Source organism: Rutidosis leptorrhynchoides, chromosome 2 (assembly GCF_046630445.1).
Source record: "Rutidosis leptorrhynchoides isolate AG116_Rl617_1_P2 chromosome 2, CSIRO_AGI_Rlap_v1, whole genome shotgun sequence".
NCBI lineage: Eukaryota > Viridiplantae > Streptophyta > Magnoliopsida > Asterales > Asteraceae > Rutidosis > Rutidosis leptorrhynchoides.
In genome coordinates, this window is record NC_092334.1 from 501,833,423 (window position 1) to 501,854,605 (window position 21,183).

At 34.1% G+C, this 21,183-nt stretch overlaps 3 protein-coding genes across 4 annotated transcripts; 2 read left to right on the forward strand and 1 right to left on the reverse strand.

Annotated features, from left to right (window-relative positions):
- Positions 1-478: 478 nt before the first annotated feature.
- LOC139892750 (15-cis-phytoene desaturase, chloroplastic/chromoplastic) lies at positions 479-5,871 on the forward strand. 2 transcript variants are annotated; one of them, XM_071875872.1, is made up of 16 exons: positions 479-611; positions 1,218-1,446; positions 1,551-1,683; positions 1,932-2,020; positions 2,118-2,175; positions 2,314-2,469; positions 2,555-2,703; positions 2,906-3,025; positions 3,214-3,427; positions 3,530-3,632; positions 4,041-4,088; positions 4,433-4,478; positions 4,654-4,841; positions 5,027-5,189; positions 5,450-5,536; positions 5,645-5,871. In XM_071875872.1, exons 2-15 carry the CDS (start codon positions 1,267-1,269, stop codon positions 5,510-5,512), a joined length of 1,710 nt encoding a protein of 569 aa, XP_071731973.1. In that variant the 5' UTR covers positions 479-611; positions 1,218-1,266; the 3' UTR covers positions 5,513-5,536; positions 5,645-5,871. The 2 variants fall into 2 exon arrangements, with proteins under 2 accessions (XP_071731973.1, XP_071731974.1); XM_071875873.1 differs by having other exon boundaries at positions 495-611; positions 1,223-1,446.
- Positions 5,872-7,901: 2,030 nt separating this feature from the next.
- LOC139892751 (small polypeptide DEVIL 22-like) lies at positions 7,902-8,423 on the forward strand. Its single transcript, XM_071875874.1, has one exon. It carries the CDS (start codon positions 7,902-7,904, stop codon positions 8,043-8,045), a length of 144 nt encoding a protein of 47 aa, XP_071731975.1. The 3' UTR covers positions 8,046-8,423.
- Positions 8,424-10,471: 2,048 nt separating this feature from the next.
- Positions 10,472-14,575, reverse strand: LOC139892752 (tyrosine-sulfated glycopeptide receptor 1). The gene has a single exon (XM_071875875.1). It carries the CDS (start codon positions 13,958-13,960, stop codon positions 10,790-10,792), a length of 3,171 nt encoding a protein of 1,056 aa, XP_071731976.1. The 5' UTR covers positions 13,961-14,575; the 3' UTR covers positions 10,472-10,789.
- Between the last annotated feature and the right edge of the window lie 6,608 nt (positions 14,576-21,183).

The following is a 21,183-nucleotide window of genomic DNA, read 5'->3' on the forward strand; positions in this document are numbered from 1 at the left end:
TTGGGCTACCAAACAAAGCTAAAGACTAAAACCCGATATTAGGATCTCATCTAAGTGTGTGTTTGGGTGAAACTAACTGGAGCTGTAGCTTATAGCTGGAGCTAGAGCTTATGGACTAGAGCTGGAGCTGGAGCTTATTTTTAAAGCTGGTAGCTGGAGCTTATTATCTTTTATAAGTGTTTGGTAAACTAGCTGGAGCTTATTTTCCAGTTCATAAGCTCTACTTTTTTTCATAAGCTAGTACAAGTAGCTTATTTTTTAAGAGCTTATGATTTTCATAAGCTCTGTTTTTTATGTCTACCAAACAAAGCTTATGATTTGAAGCTTATTAAAATTATAAGCTCAAGCTCTCATAAGCTCTCATAAGTTCCAATAAGCTGCTCAGTCAAAATAAATGAGATGGGTGGGTAAGGGAAGGGAAGGGAAGGGTATATTCCAAATAATGGCCGACCAATTTCCAACAACGAAAGACGCCAAAATTAATCCAAATCCATTCATTCATTTCTTTCATGCTCTTTCACTTGTTGCGCTTAAACACCATCAATTCTTCCCCCAATTCTTTTCACACAGCTTAAACCCCCTCTGTTTATCGTTGCTCTGAAACTACCAAGGTATTATTACTTGCTTTCTTTCTTTAATTTTCTATTATGTTTATGAATTATGATTACTACTATTATAATTATAACGTCATCGCAAAAATTAGATTTCTATTTTGTTATGCAATTTCCATTTATTTAATTGGTTCCCAAAGTTTTTGAAGAATACTGTATGTAGTAGTTATGAATTTAGTCTACTTATTTGAAGAATTTAAGTCATACTGTTTAGAAGGAGGGATGAAGCTTATACCAGTACCAGTACCAGTACCAGTACTACATAATAAGGAACCTTAAAAATCTCCAAAATCACATTTGTGGAGTTTCATCCATATACCTTTTCTTCTCTTTAATTCTTTTTCATTTAATTGATGATATTGCAATATTTCTATATATAACTTCTTATTATGACACAATTTTCAAGACCTCATAAAAAACTTTACATGGCACCTATATTCTACCAACACAAAGATGATATTCATAATTTGGTCACTACTAGTGTTGAGTTTCAAAGTACCCGGGTCCCTTTTATTTTGGAACGTGAAATGAAATCATGAGACTATATATGCAGTTACTTTATATCTTTATCGGCTCATGTCCTTATGTGGAGTTTTTTAATGGCAGGCCAGGCCTACGTACTTATTAAGTCTGTGGGATTATTTGGTGAGGTGATATGTCTACAGTGATGAATCTTTCAAGCACTAACATCACTTTGAGTGATCGCATTAGCATTACCTCAGCGAAGACAGGTGTGTTGTCATTTCGATATGGTGATAGTATGGGTCATCAGTTACAATTCTCAGGTGCCCGTTCGTTTAATAATAGAACAAAGAAGAATGTTTGTCCTTTGAAGGTGTTTTTTTTTTAATATTTTTTTTACAATAACATGGATCTGATTATTTTTCGCGGTTCTCAAGTAAATAAGTTAACAAATCTATGACAATCTGGGTTAAGTAGGTTGTCTGCGTTGACTATCCAAGACCAGATATTGACAACACGTCTAATTTCTTAGAAGCTGCTTACTTGTCTTCAACTTTCCGAACTTCCCCCCGTCCAGCTAAGCCATTGACGATTGTAATTGCTGGTGCAGGTAAAACTTTTATGTATTATTACCCAAAACAATTTTTTGTTTCTAGTATTTTTGTTACAGATCTTTAGACAGGCTCAACTGGTTGTATAACCAAAAGTGTTCATCATCTCTGTTGAACTACTTTTACTGAAAATGCTGCTTTACACACTTCCATATATACTTACTTTATTAATATCAATCTACATGGTTGATATTATATTTACATGGGCTAGTTATCCAACTAACATTTGCATATTTTTCATATTCAGGTTTGGCGGGTTTATCAACTGCAAAGTATTTGGCTGATGCAGGTCACAAGCCAATTTTGCTAGAAGCAAGAGACGTTCTTGGTGGAAAGGTTTACATAATTTATTTCTTTATTCTCAAATTCGTTTATCTTATTGTCATCTTTTTTTACTCATACTTTTTTCTTTGTTATCGTCTCCCGTATATAGGTGGCAGCTTGGAAAGATGCTGATGGAGATTGGTACGAGACAGGTTTACACATATTTTGTAAGTTTTAGCCTTTAACGTCTCATTTTTCGTGTTACTTTTAGGCTCTAAGTGAATGTTTCACGTGTCATCGTTTTTCCTTTTGGACTTTTCATAATAGACACCTTATCCTCATTAAGTCTCTTCATTTGGTTGAAGTTGGAGCTTATCCGAACATACAGAACCTGTTTGGAGAGCTAGGGATTAATGACAGATTGCAGTGGAAGGAACATTCTATGATATTCGCAATGCCAAACAAGCCTGGAGAATTTAGTCGGTTTGACTTTCCAGATGTTCTTCCTGCACCATTGAATGGCAAGTATGCTATTTTCTTTCATTTTTGTCCCTGGTTATATTACATTGTGCATCTAGTCTTACTAACGGTCTTAACTTTTATCAGGAATTTGGGCTATATTGAGGAACAATGAAATGCTGACGTGGCCTGAGAAAGTGAAATTTGCAATTGGGCTCTTGCCTGCAATGTTAGGTGGACAGGCTTATGTTGAAGCTCAAGATGGTCTTAGTGTTCAAGACTGGATGAGACAACGAGTATGTAATCATTTAAGTATTTCTATTTTAATATATTTTGTTATTTCTAGTCAATACATGAATAAAGGGACGATTAAAAGCTCACACTTTAGCAGGGAATTTTTGATTAATTAATACATTGAGTTAAAAGTTAGTAGCTCCTGGTCCTTTTTTTTTTTGTAACCTTTGTCCTGTATGTAATGTATATACATGATTTATCTAGGGCATACCTGATCGAGTTACTACCGAGGTGTTTATTGCCATGTCAAAAGCCTTAAACTTCATAAATCCAGATGAACTTTCAATGCAGTGTATTCTCATTGCTCTAAACCGATTTCTTCAGGTAAAATCATCATCCTTATCTTGAAAATATCAAGACTTATAACAATTTAATTTTCTATGTTCCATGGATACTAAGTGAATCATTAAAAAGAGATCTGGATGAAAAACATGTGTAAGACACTACATCAAAATTATATTTGTAATTGATCATCTATACAAAATAGTCAACTAAAGTGGTTAAATCAACAGGAGAAGCATGGTTCTAAGATGGCATTTTTAGATGGGAGTCCACCTGAAAGACTTTGCATGCCAGTCGTTGAACATATCGAGTCACTAGGAGGCCAAGTCAGGCTAAATTCACGAATACAAAAGATTGAGTTAAATAAAGATGGAACTGTTAGGAACTTTCTATTGAATGACGGGAACATTATTCAAGCTGATGCTTATGTATTTGCTACTCCAGGTACGTTCACAATGCTATTATTATTTGACTATGTAAATTCTACATCTATGTTATCTATTTCGAGTTCAACAAACTTTATTGATTGTTTTTATTATTGAACAGTTGACATTTTGAAGCTTCTTTTGCCCGAAGATTGGAAACCAATCCCCTACTTCAAAAAGTTGGACAAATTAGTTGGCGTTCCAGTTATAAACGTTCATATATGGTTAGTTGGTTCCTTCAATATATTATATGCTAAACATAATAATTCATTATAAGCTATAAGACAGTATCATGCTTGGGGAGCCTATTAAGAACTGTCACATCAATTGAATCTAGATTAAAAGTATTTCAAATTCAAGTGGTAGATTCTAAGAACGTTCATATGTGTTCTCGTATATCAACACAACGTGTTGTTTGAAACTATCCCTCTCGATCCTGCTTTCGTATTTCACTAGGTGGTGGTTTTCTTACAATCTGTATCTACACATTTTTCATAATTTATTAGCTCAGATTTTTTATGTACCGTCGTCACCATATAAATACATGGTTCTTGACGTCTGTTCACGACCTTTAATTTGATTTAATATTAGTACAACCCTTTGATACTTTGTATTGTTGACACAATTTTCAGGTTTGACAGGAAACTTCGAAACACCTATGATCACCTACTCTTCAGCAGGTCATCTATTATTTAATGCTAAATAGTCGCTAACTAATTGTTACCAACAAGTTGAGCTTGTTACTTTTATTTTCTCACTTGCTTCTAAGAACAGGCTTTTTTTTAGTCCTTTCATTAATTTTTGTTTGGGATTCATGATCCTCTAAATTCCTATTGTAATTTCACCTAAAGATACAACCTTCACAACAAAGCACATAATTTTCTGCTCATATGTTACAAGTAAATGTAGAGCAGTCAAATATTGCATCATGTACTAACAACCAAGAGCTTTTATTGTGAAGTTTTACTGTTATAGTAACGGTCTAATTCTGTTAATCGTACTGACTATTTAATATTTAATGCAGGAGCCCTCTTCTCAGTGTATATGCTGACATGTCTGTAACATGTAAGGTAATGTCTTAAGACACCTAATTCTACATTAGCCTTCCTTTTTAATGATACATCTCTCCTTGTTGATACTAATAGTTGTCTTGGTATGTGTATCCTTTCTTAATTGCATGGGTTGTCAACTACATGATGCAAGTATAATTGTTACTGATTATTGTAATAATATTAATTTAATCAGGAATATTATGATCCAAATCGGTCCATGTTGGAGTTGGTTTTTGCGCCTGCAGAAGAATGGATTTCGCGCAGTGACTCTGATATTATTGATGCCACAATGAGTGAACTTTCAAGACTGTTTCCTGATGAAATTTCAGCAGATCAGAGCAAAGCTAAAATATTGAAATATCATGTAGTCAAAACTCCCAGGTAGGTAGAAATATATGCCGTGCTCATAACATCATACTGGTCTATCATTACTTAATAACATGTGTATCAATTCCAATTAATGAATTACACTATATGCATGGATCTTTGTGACCCTAATATGAAATATTTGTAACCCAGTGACAGTCAATAAGTGTTAACCACTTCAATTCATACATGCTTTTCAGGTCTGTTTACAAAACCGTACCAGACTGCGAACCATGCCGTCCTTTGCAAAGATCTCCAATAGAGGGGTTTTATTTAGCTGGTGACTACACGAAACAGAAGTATTTGGCTTCGATGGAGGGTGCCGTTTTATCAGGAAAATTCTGCGCCCAAGCAATTGTACAGGTAAACATGAAGGCACCTAAAGCATCTCACTTTGCATACCGGGAGGCATATGAGAGTAGTCATTTACAGTACATTTGAGACCATCTATTTATTTGCACCAAATAAGTTAGTTAGTTTATTAAATCCTAGGTGAATATATGTTTCTCTGCGTGGATCCAATTTGAGCCTTTCCTTGTGCAGCAGTTAAAAGTACTTTAAGAACACAAAATAAGCTGACTTTAATGTTGCTCATCATTTTATGCATCATGCATGGTTTGCAGGATTATGAGTTGCTTGCTGCTAGGGGAGAAGTTCTGGCTGAGGCAAGCCTCGTGTCTAATTAAACAAAGATCTGATTTGATGATTTGGTAAGTTAAAATTTGTTAAAACATGAGAACATGAGGTAGGTTCATACCCCACTTCAAATCATGTTTGACCTTTGACTGAACACTCAAGTTGTCGGGCTAAATTTGCAGGAGGAGCTCTTTCTTACAGATTCAACGGAAGCTGAACATACAAACACCCATAGCAATTTAAGATTCATGGTGAAACTTATCTCTTATTCATCAAAGAAGAATCTATATTTTTTATAATGTACTTAGTATTCTATATTTTATGCATTCCTTATAACATTAGATCTATTGATTAATCAAGATTTGTTACTTATAGGCATGGGTGTTTAAATTTAAATTCTGTACCCTCGTCTTTTGATTTTTTGATTTGGTTGGTCAATCTGTTTTCGTAGCATAGAAGGAAAAAATATTCTGGTAACTTGGTTAGGTGAGGTTCACTATGAGGTTAATTCCTAAGATGTGGACTAAATCAAGGAAAAGAGTACATGGTTCACACAATATTACATTGAATCCTGGTGTTTTTAAAATTATACTTATCATCTTTTACTTTCTTTCAACTGCACGGCGCTAGTCCTTCGTTAAGTACTTGCATGTGCTGGTCGCCGTTAAGTACTTGCATGTGCAGGTCAGATGAAGACAAGTTTGTCTCTACACCTGTTATGGTCAAGGTTTTAAACAATGTTTAGAAATTGAACGTTCATTTGATAAATTAGAAAATCAATATTATGTTCGTGGTGAACGGATTGATCAGTAAGTGCGGTATTTTCCTTTTTTTTTTTTTTTTTTTTTGGTCTAATCATTTCTTCAAATATATGTCTAAATTTTTGTGAGTGGAATTAATTGTATTAGTTTGCATTAATGGTATGTTTTATCATTTGAATTTTATTTTGTTGTGAAGTTAGAACTTGCTTTCCATCCTTACATATATCAGCAGTTTATACTTTAAGGATGGTTCTTTTCAAACTAATCAGTGTCATCCACCTGAATATGAATGAATTAAAAATTGGTTTGATTTATTTCGGTTTTCATACAGTTCGGTTATCAGAGTATAAATGGTATGAAGCTGAATATTGATCGACCCTAATAACAGAAAGTCTAATTGCTTGTGAAAAAATAGAAAAATGTGAGGGGAGTATCGTATCAAGTAAAGTAGATGATGCTTAGAGTGTAAGGTTTAGGTGGTCCCTTGGTGACTAAAGAAGGTGATTGTCAACGGGTTAATTCATTGAATTTGAACATACAATTTTCAGTCCCAAGATCTATCAGTGTTCTCCAAGCGTTGTTCTGCAAAACAGGTGTCTTTTTGGACACTTTAATGTATTCATTTGCAATAAGTGGTAAATAATTCTTCTAATAATGAGATATAAGATAAGATATGCTCTCAAGAGACAAATTCAAAACTTAAGATTCGGAAGTTACTTACCCCAGAAGGACTAATATCCTTGAAATTCAAACTGAATCCCTTCTCACATGTCAAAAGTTAACAGTATCTTTTCAAAATTCACTTGTTGGTCCTAGTTAGTTGGCCACTTTCAAGTAGATCTTCTGAAAAATACTATTGTATCATGGAATCAAATTTCTCTTTATCTTCTCAATTACTTTAAAACGTAAGAAAAATAAAACATCCCAGCTATATGTATATATAAATATCATCATACAACTGGCACTAGGTATACAAGTTCGCATTCACATGAGATGACTACTGGTTTGATGCCAGAATTGAGCCATCTCCTAATCCTGTGTTTAGTTACTAAAACATATACTGTAATATATTGTGTGCATGTTATGAACAAATAAGTAAAATCTTTATTGGATTTATAATAGATAATAGATAGATAGTATTATATTGTATTTGTATTTGTATTGGAAATGAAAAGAGAGTAGTAATAAATAAGTTTTGGTATAATAAATTAATAAGTTGTGACTGCAAATAAGCCGACACCATGTTCCAAAAACGCCATTCCCATCACACAACATCCCCTCATACCTTACTTCCAAAATGCAACCCCCTCTTGTACGGTACAACCCATTTGAGCTTCCAAAACCTCACTTTCACGGATCGAGTCTGCAATCGTAATAAAGTTAAAAGTACGCATTCACATGGCCTTGATTTCTTCTCTTTGTCAGTACTATTTGATTTAATTATAATAATAATAAAAACAAATGAATGTTGGTATGTATTTGCTGACTCAAGTCTGAAATCTTTTTCCATGCAAATCAGTGATCAGTTATCGATGCTGACGTGTACCCATCTCCATCTATAAATACATCTCTCGATCTCCCATACCATTTGTCTCTCAGGGTCCAGCTCCACTTTATTTGTGAGGCTTTTTTCCCATATCAAATCTTTCACAAAGAATAAAAAACAAATTAATATAATATGGCAGCTCTACAAACAAAAAGAAAAGGCAACAGAATTACATCAAAGTGTGCTACTTTAGTGAAGAAACAGCGTGCACGTATTTACATCCTCCGTCGTTGTGCCACCATGCTTGTATGTTGGTACTTTCAAGGAGACGAATAGTCGTTATTACTTTTCTCCCAAACACTATTTACCATCAACTCATTTCCTTGTTGATCACTAATTAGTTTTTTGTTCGTTCCGTTTTATGGTAAATACCACCATCTTTTAGGACCAACTGTGAGGCTCTTGTTGGTCCAGCTCCTCCTCTAGCTCACTACAAACTCTGTGTTATGACTACTACTACTACTACTACTACTAATACTATTACCACATGTTCTTCTACTAGCTGGTTTTGTCAGTTTGTTCATCTTCACCTCGCTTCAACTCCCTTTTCATCTCTTTTTTTTACCCAAATGGTGATACACTTCCATTTGGGTTTTTTTGGGCAAGTGCAAGTGAGGGCATTTTGAACTTTTTGGTACCTACCGCAATCAGGAACATGGATGATGTGAATGAATCTTGCATCAAGTTGTCACCTTGATCCTTAAATTCAAATTCTACAATAACAATCTTGTGTAGCTAGGCATTTAGATCTGTACATGGTCTCTCTGTTGCAAATAAATGATCCTTACTTATTATGTATACACTCTCACAAACTAATAAACAATCCAGTCCTGAAAGAATTATATGTTGAAGCGTAACAATATGACTTGAACTTATGATGTAATCTTTGAAATGTTTTTTTTTTTGTTTTTTTTGTTTTTCGTTTTGACATTTGTGAATTATATCACTGAACATACATGTCAACTGAATTGTAACATTCAAAAAGGTACGGAGTATAATCTTAATAAGATGTGTATTTATTATATCAAATTTGTACTTTTCAAAAAATAAAATATTATATTTGTTGTTAGTTAACTTGTTGAAATATTATATAGGGTTGCAACAGAAAAAGGACCAGGGTTGCAACAGAAAAAGGACCATTGGTGTAATGAAATAAGTGGGGCAGGGTAGAAAAGTGTAAAGTTGACTTGATATTAGGGGTGTTCACGGTCCTGTTTGGTCCGGTTTTGACTAAATCTCAAACCAAACCGTCATCCACGGTTTCAACATATATCAAACCAGACCAGACCAAGAAAGTTGTCTTGCTGGATGGTTTGGTCCGGTTTGGGCTGGTCCGGTTTGACCGGTTTGACGGTTTTCAAGTTTTCTTTTTCTTTCTTATATTTTCATAATATAATATAATGAATCTGAACAAATGAAACTGAATCATTGAGGTTATTTGAGCAAACTGGGGAAAAAAAGTTATGGGATGTTGGAATCATGGTGGTTGGGTTAGTGGACCTTGATTGAGTTATTAATCTAATGTCTCTTCCATATTTTGTTTTAACTGAATCATCTTCTGAATTACGTATATTATTGTTGTGCAATGAGTTCAAGTCAATATAATCCTTATAATTCGTATATATAGTACAAAATCCAACTACTTGATGTTATAAATTGAAACTGAATTTGGTTGATTGTTTTAATCACTTAATTGATGATTGTTAGAACTCAGTTAATGTTTAAATATTACATACTATATATAATATTGTTATATAATCCGGTCCGGTCCGGTTTAACCGGTCGGTGGCCTACTAAAACCATAAACCGAACCGGGTTTCACGGTTTGGTGATTTCCAAACCAGTGACCGGACCGCCTATATATAAAACTGGACCGAACTAATAAAATCAATACGGTTCGGCCGGTTTTTACGGTTTGACGGTTTTATGAACACCCCTACTTGATATAAATAAGTAAAAAATCAGCCCCAAACCCTCTCTAGCACTCTCTAGAGGTGGGTTTTGGTGGGTGTGTGGTGTGTCGATTTTGATGAAAAGGGGCAAGAACCCTAAATATTTCCACGTGCAATTAGTTGTGGGTATGTAATCTTCATCCCTAACACTCTCTAGCTCTCTTAGAACCCTACTTTCACCACCATTCATCCTCACTTGAGAATTGTTGGGGGTTTTGTAAACTATATTGTGAATGTGAATACTATATTGATTATGGCAATAAGTATACTGAGGATAATGTTGAAAAATAAAGTTTTTATGTCCAAAATTAAGTTATGGTGAATGAGATATTGCACTACAAAGAGAGGTAGTTGGATTTTGGAACTAAAGGTTACATGAGTGTGTTGGTTCTGTTTTGACCTGTGGCCCATCAGGTTAAATGGGTCTGTTTTACCAATGACCCATCAGGTTCAAATGAGGTCTATTTTGACACATGACCCATTAGGATTGATGGGTGCTGTTTTGACATGGTCCATGACCCTTTACCTGTCAATTCCACTTCTACTTACACTTCATTTACAGCAAGGGTGATCAGAGATGTAACTGATACATCATTGATCATTTTAGTTGATACTATTAATCATTTTTTGATAAATAAATCAGTTAATATTTGATGCATAAATACACCACCCCTCCGCCATTTTCGGACACCACAGAAAAACAGAAATACACACACACTTACAACTGTATCCACTCTTACAGGTACAAGATTGGAAAATCAAATAACTTAAGCTGTTATTGAAATAAGATGCTCACGAAAGATGTTTCTACTTACCAACTAGCCATTGCTAGAAAACGTTTAGAATTGTATGAGGTTGAAATGTGTCTCTTTATACATTAATAAGGCGCACGCATCTGGCGATAGTTCCTTTGAATACCGAACTACTAGGAAAAAAAAAAAAAAAAAAAAAAAGAGTAAGAAAATAACTAATATGTGAGTATAGACAAGTAATTACAAGTGCGTGACAACACGATATGCAATGATGGAAAACTCGCTATGTGCATCAACCAGAGTGAACAAGTTGAGATTATTTTGGTATCCGATTGTTGGGCCCAACGTTATGAAGCCAATCAACAACTTCATTAATAGTTGGCCTCTTAAGAGGGTTTACATTTACACACATGCAGGCTACATCAAGAACCTGCAGCATCTCTTGTTCAAATCCTTTACCAGTTAGTGTCGGATCTAAGACCTGATCCAGTTTCCCTTGTAGTCTCAGTTGTTGGACCCACCCAACCAATTCTCTTGATGCTTTTGGCCTAAAAACTTCCATGGGCCGTTTCCCTGTAAGCAGCTCAAGCATCACAACCCCAAAACTATATATGTCCCCTCTCAAAGTGGCTATCCATGACTGACTGTATTCAGGTGGTATGTATCCCAATGTACCCACCAATTCAGTCGTGACATGTGTATTATACGGCTGAATCAATCTAGACAATCCAAAATCAGCCACATACGCTTCAAACTGGTCATCAAGTAAAATGTTACTAGACTTTATGTCACGGTGCACGATATGCGGTTCGCACACCTGGTGCATATAAGCCAGTCCGCAACTTGCTCCTTGAGCTATCTTCAATCTGGTTGGCCAATCAAGCCTCGTTGCTCCATCAGTCTTCTCATGGAGCCAGTAATCTAAGCTTCCGTTTTCCATATACGAATAAATCAGCAGCTGACTACCATCATGTACACAGTAACCTTGTAAGGAAACCAAATTCTTGTGCTGGGCAGTTGATAACGCTTCCAATTCTGCCTTAAATTCCCGGGCAATCAGACCCATATCCCCTGTCAGCTTCTTCACAGCCAGTCGTGTCCCGTTTGCCAAAGTTGCTTTATAAACCAACCCAAAACCCCCACAACCGATGATATTTGCTTGACTGAAATCCTCTGTTGCTTTTAAGATATCGGTAATGGTAAGATTGTTGATGTCTTTTGCATTGTTCGGGAACAATATGACTCCACTTGTATCCTTTGGAGCCTCGATCCCCGATGAAGAATTAAACGACACCATGTCCACATGAAACACATCTGGATCACCTCGAGGGAGAATTCGCCTTTTCGACAATATCCACAATGCTAGACACGTCACAATGATACCAACTCCAAAACATATGCCAACGATAACTCCAACAATCATCTTCTTGTTTGGACCTTTCTTATTCTTACCATGTCCGCCTGAATCTGAATTTGTTGTATTGCTACATGAGTTTTGCAAGGGAGGACCGCACAACCCTGGATTGTCTTCATACGTCTGGTTCAAAAAGGTGCCAAACTGGCCCCCGGTCGGTATGGCACCTTGTAGTTTGTTATGCGCGACGTTGAACGATGACAAAAAGTACAAGCTCCTAAGGGAAGATGGGATCCCACCAGATAGATTATTATATGAGAGGTCCAAAAATTCCAAATTCGTGAGGTTTGCTAACGTACTGGGAATGGTACCAGAAAAATTGTTTTTACTGAGATCAAGGATCTGAATCGACTGCATTCGACCAATCTCAACGGGTATGTCCCCACTCAAAAGGTTGCTTGCTAGATACAACGCTGGCGGCAAGTTAGCCAGCTGATTGTACTGCAAATAGGACGCATTTTGTGGGGCCACAAATACAGGCAGTTCTAAGTAACTACTATTTACACGATCAAGAACTTGTTTCGATGAAAGTGCTGGTAGACTAGTAAGCTCGACGGGGAAATTTCCCGTTAGAGAATTATTGGATAAGTCGAGATAAAAAAGGTTGGGTAGCTTCATCGACAACCAGATTGGAATTGAGCCGTTGATGTTATTTTGAGAAAGATCGATTACCTCTAGATTGGTTAACGAAGACAGCCAAGTTGGAATCTGACCAAACAACTTGCAACCACCAAGCGCCAGGATTTTAAGATTCGAAAACCCAGGAATGGGTCCATTGGGCATGGTTTCATTGAAGAAACTTTTGGAGAGGATGAGAGTGGTGAGTTTCGGATGAGTGCTCAGAGTATTCAAAGCTTTGTTGATATTCGTGATGGTGTTGTTTGAAAGGGAGAGGAAAGATAGCAATGGTAAATCGAGTACCTCAATTGGGATTTCACCCGATAGTCTGTTGGTGGCCATTCGAATTGCGGTTAGTGATTTGCAAGAGAAAATGGTTTTAGGTAGCGGCCCGATGAACTGATTTTCGCCAAGGTCAAGTATGGTGAGTTGACTGAATTTGGAGAAGTCAAAATCGGAAAGATTGCCGGTTAAAAAGTTGACCCTCAAATTTAGCAGTTGGAGGTTTTGGCAATTCATCAACGAAGGAGGCAGAGTTCCATTGAGACGATTAATGTGAAGTTCTAATTTCTGCAACAACGACAGGTTACCAATATCGAGAGGGATTGAACCAGTAAACTTGTTACCAAACAGGGCAAGAGTGGTGAGTTTAGTGAGATTGGTAATTGTTTCAACAATATCTCCCACAAGATAATTTCCAGGTAATGACAGGTGTTGGAGAGATGCGGCCCCACCAATATCAAAGGGGATCTGTCCGGTAAGACCGTTGAATCCCAGACTCAAAACCTGGAGATTAGAACAGGCACTGAAACCCGAAGGTATGTTTTCTGTTAAATCATTTAAAGACAGGTCGAGGGTGAGTAAGCCGGGTGAATTGACGCATAAAGATGGAGGAATTGGGCCTGTGAGGCTGTTGTTGCTGATATTCAGAGCAATTAAGTTGTTGAGGCCCGCAGTTTGAAGAACAGTGCCGTTGAAATAGTTGCTGGAGAAATTCAAGAATTTAAGGGAAGAAGAAGGGGAGGTGATGATGGGTAAGGGTCCGGAAAACCTATTGTAACTCAAGTCAACGATTTTAAGGTTAAGGTTGTTTGAAAGAAGTCCATCAGGTAGAGGACCAGAAATGAAATTAGAAGAGAGATTGAGAAAAGTGAGATTTTGGAATGAAAAAGGGGAGATGGAACCACGAAGACCTCTGTCGGGTATGGATAATCCGACGACCCGATCTCCTGAATCATCACAGGAGATTCCATCCCAGAAACAGCAGTCATCATCAGAAGATGATGATGATGACCAATTGAGGGTGGGGAAGTTGGAGGCAAATGACAAAAGTGATGCTTTATCACGAGGGTCACAAGCAGCATCTGTAAGTGGAGGAAATAAAAGTAGTATGATTATCATCATCAAGAAACCAACATAACGGAGATAGGAGGATGAAGGTGGCGCCATCATCATGATTATTGATTGATTATTGACTGTTGATGGGGTGATTGATAGTTACTGTAAATGAACAACAGAAGCTAGGGCAGTTACAAGTATTATTATGGATCAAGATTGTTCAGGTTGAAGATGAGAAAAGAATGATCCATTCAATTCAAAGAAACAATACAAGACAAGTGGATGTTGACGCAGACCAATAACAATAACAATAACAATTAACAATTACAATAATTTAATAATAATAATAAATTAATATTAATAATTAAAAAAATTATAGATAAAATAATAAATAAAAAAACAGTAAAAGAAACAAACAAGACATCATGAAGTTTGAAGAAGAAGAGTTGATGGGGATGATCATCATGGAAGCGTTTACTTTTTATTATTCTTGTTATTATTAATTATTAATTTAATACGGAGTATTAATTAATTTATTGATTAAAATTCAATTCAATTGGTGAGGGGGCTGCTGTTTGATGATAATGATGATGGATGATGGATGATGGATGGATGGATGGTGAGATTTATGTTATATTCGATTGATACCATCATCATCATCCTTATGCCTTATTGGCTTCTCCTTTTATCAAATCAACCATTACAAGTGCCTCTCCCTCTCTTTCTTCTTTTTCTCAGTGGACGAGAGTGGACAAAAACACTACCCATTTCTTTCTGCGATTATGTTATTATTATTAATTAGGTATTTTTTAGAAAATAATAAAACTCAATCACATATGATTCTACATGTCAAATTCAAATACGTATGATTGAAAAAAAAAAAATTCAGAATAAGATGTGATTAGGTTTTACAATCACATGTGATTGACATGCAGAATCACATGTGATTTATTATATGGTGATTGAAAAAAAAATTGAAAAAAAAAAATTCGAAAGAAAAAAAGAATTTGATTTTTTTTCCAATCACATGTGATTATCGCGCCACTTGTCGCACTCTGATTGGTCTCTTGGATCTCAACTTAAAAGTTGGATTCATTTGAATATTCCTCAGAAAATAATAACCATAATATAATAATAATAATAATAATAATAATAATAATAATAATAAATTAATGGTCTATCTCCACATATATTTTACTTAGATTTATTTATATTTATAATCTTAATTCTTATTATTAAATTAAAGTAAGAGAATACAAATCTCCTTTAATATCCTGTAAATCCCATTATTACCCCAATAGCTCACACAACTTTTAATTAATAAATCAAAGTTTGACCTAAAAATTTGATCTAGTGGAGAGAAGAATAAATATATATAATACAACTGTTTCTACATACAATACAAATGTTTATAAAAAATGAAAATATAAGATTCTTTTATTAAGTAATGCTTATGCTTATACTAATTTAATAGGGAGATGATCCTCACACACCACTTTTTTATTCATCTACACTTAATTTACTATTATACTCTTAATTTTAATTAGAATAATAATATAACCTCAACTTCTTAGAGGTATAACTGTGAATTTATAAGATAAAAGTGTAGATGAATCAAAAAATAGTGTGTGACAATCACTTCCAATCTAATATTCTGTAACGATCCAACCCGTTATCCTTTCAAAAACGTGCCATAATTTTTTTTTTCTTGGACTGCACATCTGGACGGCGTCCAGCTCTGAAGGACTGGACGGCGTCCAGCCATCTGGGACGGCGTCCAAATACACTAAAAAGTTCTGATCGGTTTTCCAAACACACGCGAGCGAAAAACCCGCTTTCCGACACTTTTAAACCAAAACACTTTCACAATATGTTAATATTAATTAAACTAAGAGTTTTCCATAATAAAACCGAGTTTTACAACCCCGAGCCCACATCGACCCAAATTACTACCAAGTGACCATTGCGACCCATTTAGTTAAATTCAAAACATAGACCGAGCATGAGATTGGGGATACGCTACCCAATCCTAAATAAATTCAAAAGCAAGTCTTCTAAAGCAACTACGCAAGTCCGCTAGTTCTCACGCTTACCCGAGCCATCGCTTCCATGCAAATCTATAAAAATGTAAACAACGAGAGGGTAAGCTAACGCTTAGTGAGTGAGAATATACTACATACATATATATGCATAAAATGGACACGCCACACAAAATATCAAATACCGCATACCGGAGCATCCAAGCATAAAACAAGCTAATCTAAGCATACCGTACGATCACTAAGCAACAAGTTAAGGATACATCAACAAACATAAGTTCACCAACGACGATGTGAACAACGCCAATGAGCTACACCCGGAGGGTTAGCTACATCACAACAATACATTAATATATATACAACCATGTATAAACATCCAAGGTTAACCCCTTAACCCAATACCGACAACCGATTACCACATGAAGATTGGCCGAACTACACGAGCCTTAGTAAATCCGCAACCACACGAGACTACTATCTTCATTTCCATAACAACATTGAGGTTGGCCGAACTACACGAGCCTTAGTGAATCCGCAAACACACGAGATCACTACCTCAATAAGATAACCGAACTACACGCGTCACCGTGAATCCGAACTACACGAGACTCACTTCCGATAAAATGATCGAACTACGCGCGCCATCGTGAATCCGCATCCACACGTGATCCACTTCTCCAACTCAAAACCCACGGTCACGGGATTATAAAATCTACCACATCGGGGCTATCCACATCACAACAATATCAACCCTTCGCCATTGGGGTTATATACACCACATCACAAACACGTGTGAAAACGTACACACAAAACGTGTACCTCGCCAAAGGTGGTCAACCAAAACGCACAACCGTGCCAATTGGACCTAAACGCAAGTCCATCAAATCCACCTATATGTGAAGTGAGCTCTATAACCGAGAACCATTTCACCCGACCCGCACCCATCCTACACATACACATGTACATAGGATATTAACACTCACCTTGTCGCCTTGATGAATGCTACCGAAATCCGTAACACGTCAATGGAAAGTACCTATTCCATTATCACAATTCAACAACACAATTAGGGTGTATTTACAAACCAACCCAATTTACACTTAGTGCAATTTCGACCCAAATGCACTTCCATGCACCAACCGCGCCCAAACTAACCAATATTCACTAACACGAGTGAAAATAGTCCTAACACACTAATTAAACCCGAACACAAGTGTTAAACACGTGTCTTACCCATTTAGACACCAAAACCCTAATTTTGACCCATTTCAAAATTAGTTAATCAAACACACCCAAAAGTGTTCCAACACTTCCATAATCACTAAACCTAGTGATTAAACTCAAGATCAAAGCCTAATCAAGGCCAAATCGTCAACCAACCCAAAACCCGCCAAGTGACAAGAATAACTAGTCACCATAAACCCATTTCATCATCTAAGAGGGTTTCACAACTGTGACGACCCGGGAATTTCCGACCAAATTTAAACTTAATCTTTGTATGATTTCGACACGATAAGCAAAGTCTGTAAAGTTGAGTCTCAAAAAGTTTGAATTATTCGATTGACCTTCGACTACTCTCGACGATTCACGAACAGTTGTTTGTAAATAATTAAATATATATAGAAGTGTGTATAATAAATTAAAATAACAAAATACAATTAATTATTTAAAATTAAGTATGTAAAAATAAGATACAAGATAATAAATTAGTTATTTAAAATAAAGCTATATAAATGTATATGAAATTCTATAAATAATTATTATGATATACGTATACTGAATCATATATAAAAGGTATGGATATTATATGATTATATAAAGATATAATTATTAAATGATACAGAAGTAATAATATGTAATATTAATATTTTAAATTTTATTACAAGTTAAAATATAATTAACATATGAATATTGTTATTATTCCTTTCTTTATTAATAAAATAAATAATAATAGTAATATCAGTGTTATGAATATTATTATGCTAACATATTTGATACACTTAAATTACTACATTATTTTACTAATGCTATTGATATCATTATTAAAATCATGATTATTGGTGAAGTTATAATTGTAGTTATTATTATGATTATTATTATCATTACTACAAAAAAAAAATTATCAATTATATTTTATCATTATCATTAACCTTATTTGCATTTTTATCAATTTTATTGTTAATATTGATATCAATATTTGTATTGTTAATTGTATTATATCTAAAATAATTATATGTATATATAAAATTTAATATGAAAAAGTTATTATATCATTATTGATATTATAATCATTAATAATATTAATATAACAAATAAGATTATTATTATTATTATTATTATTATTATTATTATCATTATTAGTAACTAAATTTATTAAACTTATCATTATTGTTAGCAATAATAATTTTATTTATCATTAGTTATTAATAGTCTCTTTAATAATAATATCATTATTAGTATTAGTAACAACATTAATCAAATTTAAGAGTTAAACATAAATACATATATATAAGATATATAAATACAGCTTTATACATATATATATATAAATACATATACAAATATAGATATATATATATATATATATAATTACGGATATGTATATATATAAATAAATAAATAACTAAATAATTAAATAAATAAATAAATACGTATAACCATAGGATCTCAAATCTGTTTCCTGTAATTGTCACACTGTTTTTGATTGTTAGAATTAGTACCATTCACCAATTCAATCATCAGAAAACGTCCAAGAATTTGATAGAAGTCGTGATCTTCTTTATATTTTTTTTTATTTTTTTTGTACCAGATAGAATTTTTTTTTTGTCGACCAATTGATGCTACAAAACAATTGTTAATCGAATCACTGGGTTATAATAACGTCACTTATTCTTTAAATAACTCTCTGCAACCACAATTCGAAGGAAAAGATAGAAATCAAATTATAATTTTTGACAGAACCATCGAATTGCCCTGTTCTTCATTCATTTTTCAAATCAAACGATTTAGTAATCAATTTCAAATTGTTTTAATGCAGTGTTGTTAGAAACTTTCCACTAAAACTATGATAATGCTAAAAACGAACATATATTTCATAGCATTATTCCTCAAGAAAGACAAGCTTTTAGTTGCAATTGTTCTATTTACAAGTGATATTCGTTTAAATAATAAAAGGTGAAGACAGAAGACAGATTCGACGATTTGAAGACGCAAACGACCAAAAAGCTCAAAAGAACAAAAGACAATCAAAAAGGTTCCAATTATTGATAAGAAACGTCTCGAAATCACAAGAGTACAAGATTCAAAACGCAAAGTACAAGATATTAAATTGTACGCGAGGACGTTCGAAAATCCGGAACCGGGACCAGAGTCAACTCTTAACGCTCGACGCAACGGACTAAAAATTACAAGTTAACTATGTATATAAATATAATATAATATATAATTAATTATATTAATTATATATATATTATTAAAACCGTCGGCAGCAAGAAACTCCAAGGGTGTGAGCTGTAAATATATCTCCGCGACTCGCGGAGTTTTAAGGGCATTTTGCCGCGAGTCGCGGAGCCCCAAAAATCAAGTCTGGCTATAAAGCCAACCGAATTCTGATCAAATTTCACATCTTTTTTTTTTCTTCCTCTTCATACGTAAATATATTTATATTTATAATTTATATTTTAATTTTAATTATAATTCTAATAATAAGGGTATGTTAGCGAATGTTGTAAGGGTGTAAGTCGAAATTCTGTCCGTGTAACGCTACGCTATTTTTAATCATTGTAAGTTATGTTCAACCTTTTTATATTAATGTCTCGTAGCTAAGTTATTATTATGCTTATTTAAAACGAAGTAATCATGATGTTGGGCTAATTACTAAAATTGGGTAATTGGGCTTTGTACCATAATTGGGGTTTGGACAAAAGAACGACACTTGTGGAAATTAGACTATGGGCTATTAATGGGCTTTATATTTGTTTAACTAAATGAAAGTTTGTTAATGTTAATATAAAGATTTACAATTGGGCGTCCCTATAAATTACCATATACACTCGATCGGACACGATGGGCGGGGTATTTATATGTACGAATAATCGTTCATTTAACCGGACACGGGAATGGATTAATAGCCACTAGAATAATTAAAACAGGGGTGAAATTACATTCAAGGGTAATTGGTGTAATTGTTAACAAAGTGGTAAAACCTTGGTTTACACGCAGTCGATAACCTGGTGTATTCATTAAACAAAGTATTAAAACCTTGTTACAATTCGAATCCCCAATTAGTTGGAATATTTAACTTCGGGTATAATAATAATTTGACAAGGACACTTGCAATTTATATTTATGACTGATGGACTGTTATGGACAAAAACCAGACGGACATATTGAATAATCCAGGACAAAGGACAATTAACCCATGGGCATAAAACTAAAATCAACACGTCAAACATCATGATTACGGAAGTTTAAATAAGCATAATTCTTTTATATCATATTTAATTTCCTTTATTTTATATTTAATTGCACTTCTAATTATCGCACTTTTATTTATTTTATTTTATCGCACTTTTAATTATCGTACTTTTTAATTATCGCAAGTTTATTTTATCGCACTTTTATTATTCGCAATTTCATTATCGTTATTTACTTTACGCTTTAATTTAAGTCTTGTATTTATTTTATATTTTACATTAGGTTTTAACTGCGACTAAAGTCTTAAAATCGACAAACCGGTCATTAAACGGTAAAAACCCCCCTTTATAATAATAATATTACTTATATATATATTTGTATTTTTATAAAAGTAAACTAATATAGCGTTGAGCTTTGTTTAAAGATTTCCCTGTGGAACGAACCGGACTTACTAAAAACTACACTACTGTACGATTAGGTACACTGCCTATAAGTGTTGTAGCAAGGTTTAAGTATATCCATTCTATAAATAAATAAATATCTTGTGTAAAATTGTATCGTATTTAATAGTGTTTTCCTAGTAAAATAATAACTATTTTATATACACCTCGCTTCACATCAAGTTATTTTTGGCGCCGCTGCCGGGGAAAAACTCTTAAACGCCGGAAGCGCAACGCTAATATAAAAAAAAAAAAAAAAGATTTTTAGTTACTTTTATTAAAAATTCGCTTTTGAAAAAATACGTTTTAATTATTCAAAAATATAAAAAGAAAAACAAAAATATAAGTATTTTTAAGATTTTGTTAAATATTTAAGTTTTATAAGTTTCTTTATTTTTATTTTAGTTTATAAAAATATAAGTTTATTTTAAAATCTTTTATTTAT

Excerpts from the sequence above, each read along its gene's own strand:
- LOC139892751 (XM_071875874.1), top strand. The coding sequence starts at position 7,902 with ATGGCAGCTCTACAAACAAAAAGAAAAGGCAACAGAATTACATCAAAG.
- LOC139892750 (XM_071875872.1), top strand. The coding sequence starts at position 1,267 with ATGTCTACAGTGATGAATCTTTCAAGCACTAACATCACTTTGAGTGAT. Across the intron at positions 3,428-3,529 it reads TTATGTATTTGCTACTCCAG|TTGACATTTTGAAGCTTCTT; the intron begins GTACGTTCACAA and ends ATTATTGAACAG. Across the intron at positions 4,479-4,653 it reads ACATGTCTGTAACATGTAAG|GAATATTATGATCCAAATCG; the intron begins GTAATGTCTTAA and ends TAATTTAATCAG.
- LOC139892752 (XM_071875875.1), bottom strand. The coding sequence starts at position 13,960 with ATGATGATGGCGCCACCTTCATCCTCCTATCTCCGTTATGTTGGTTTC.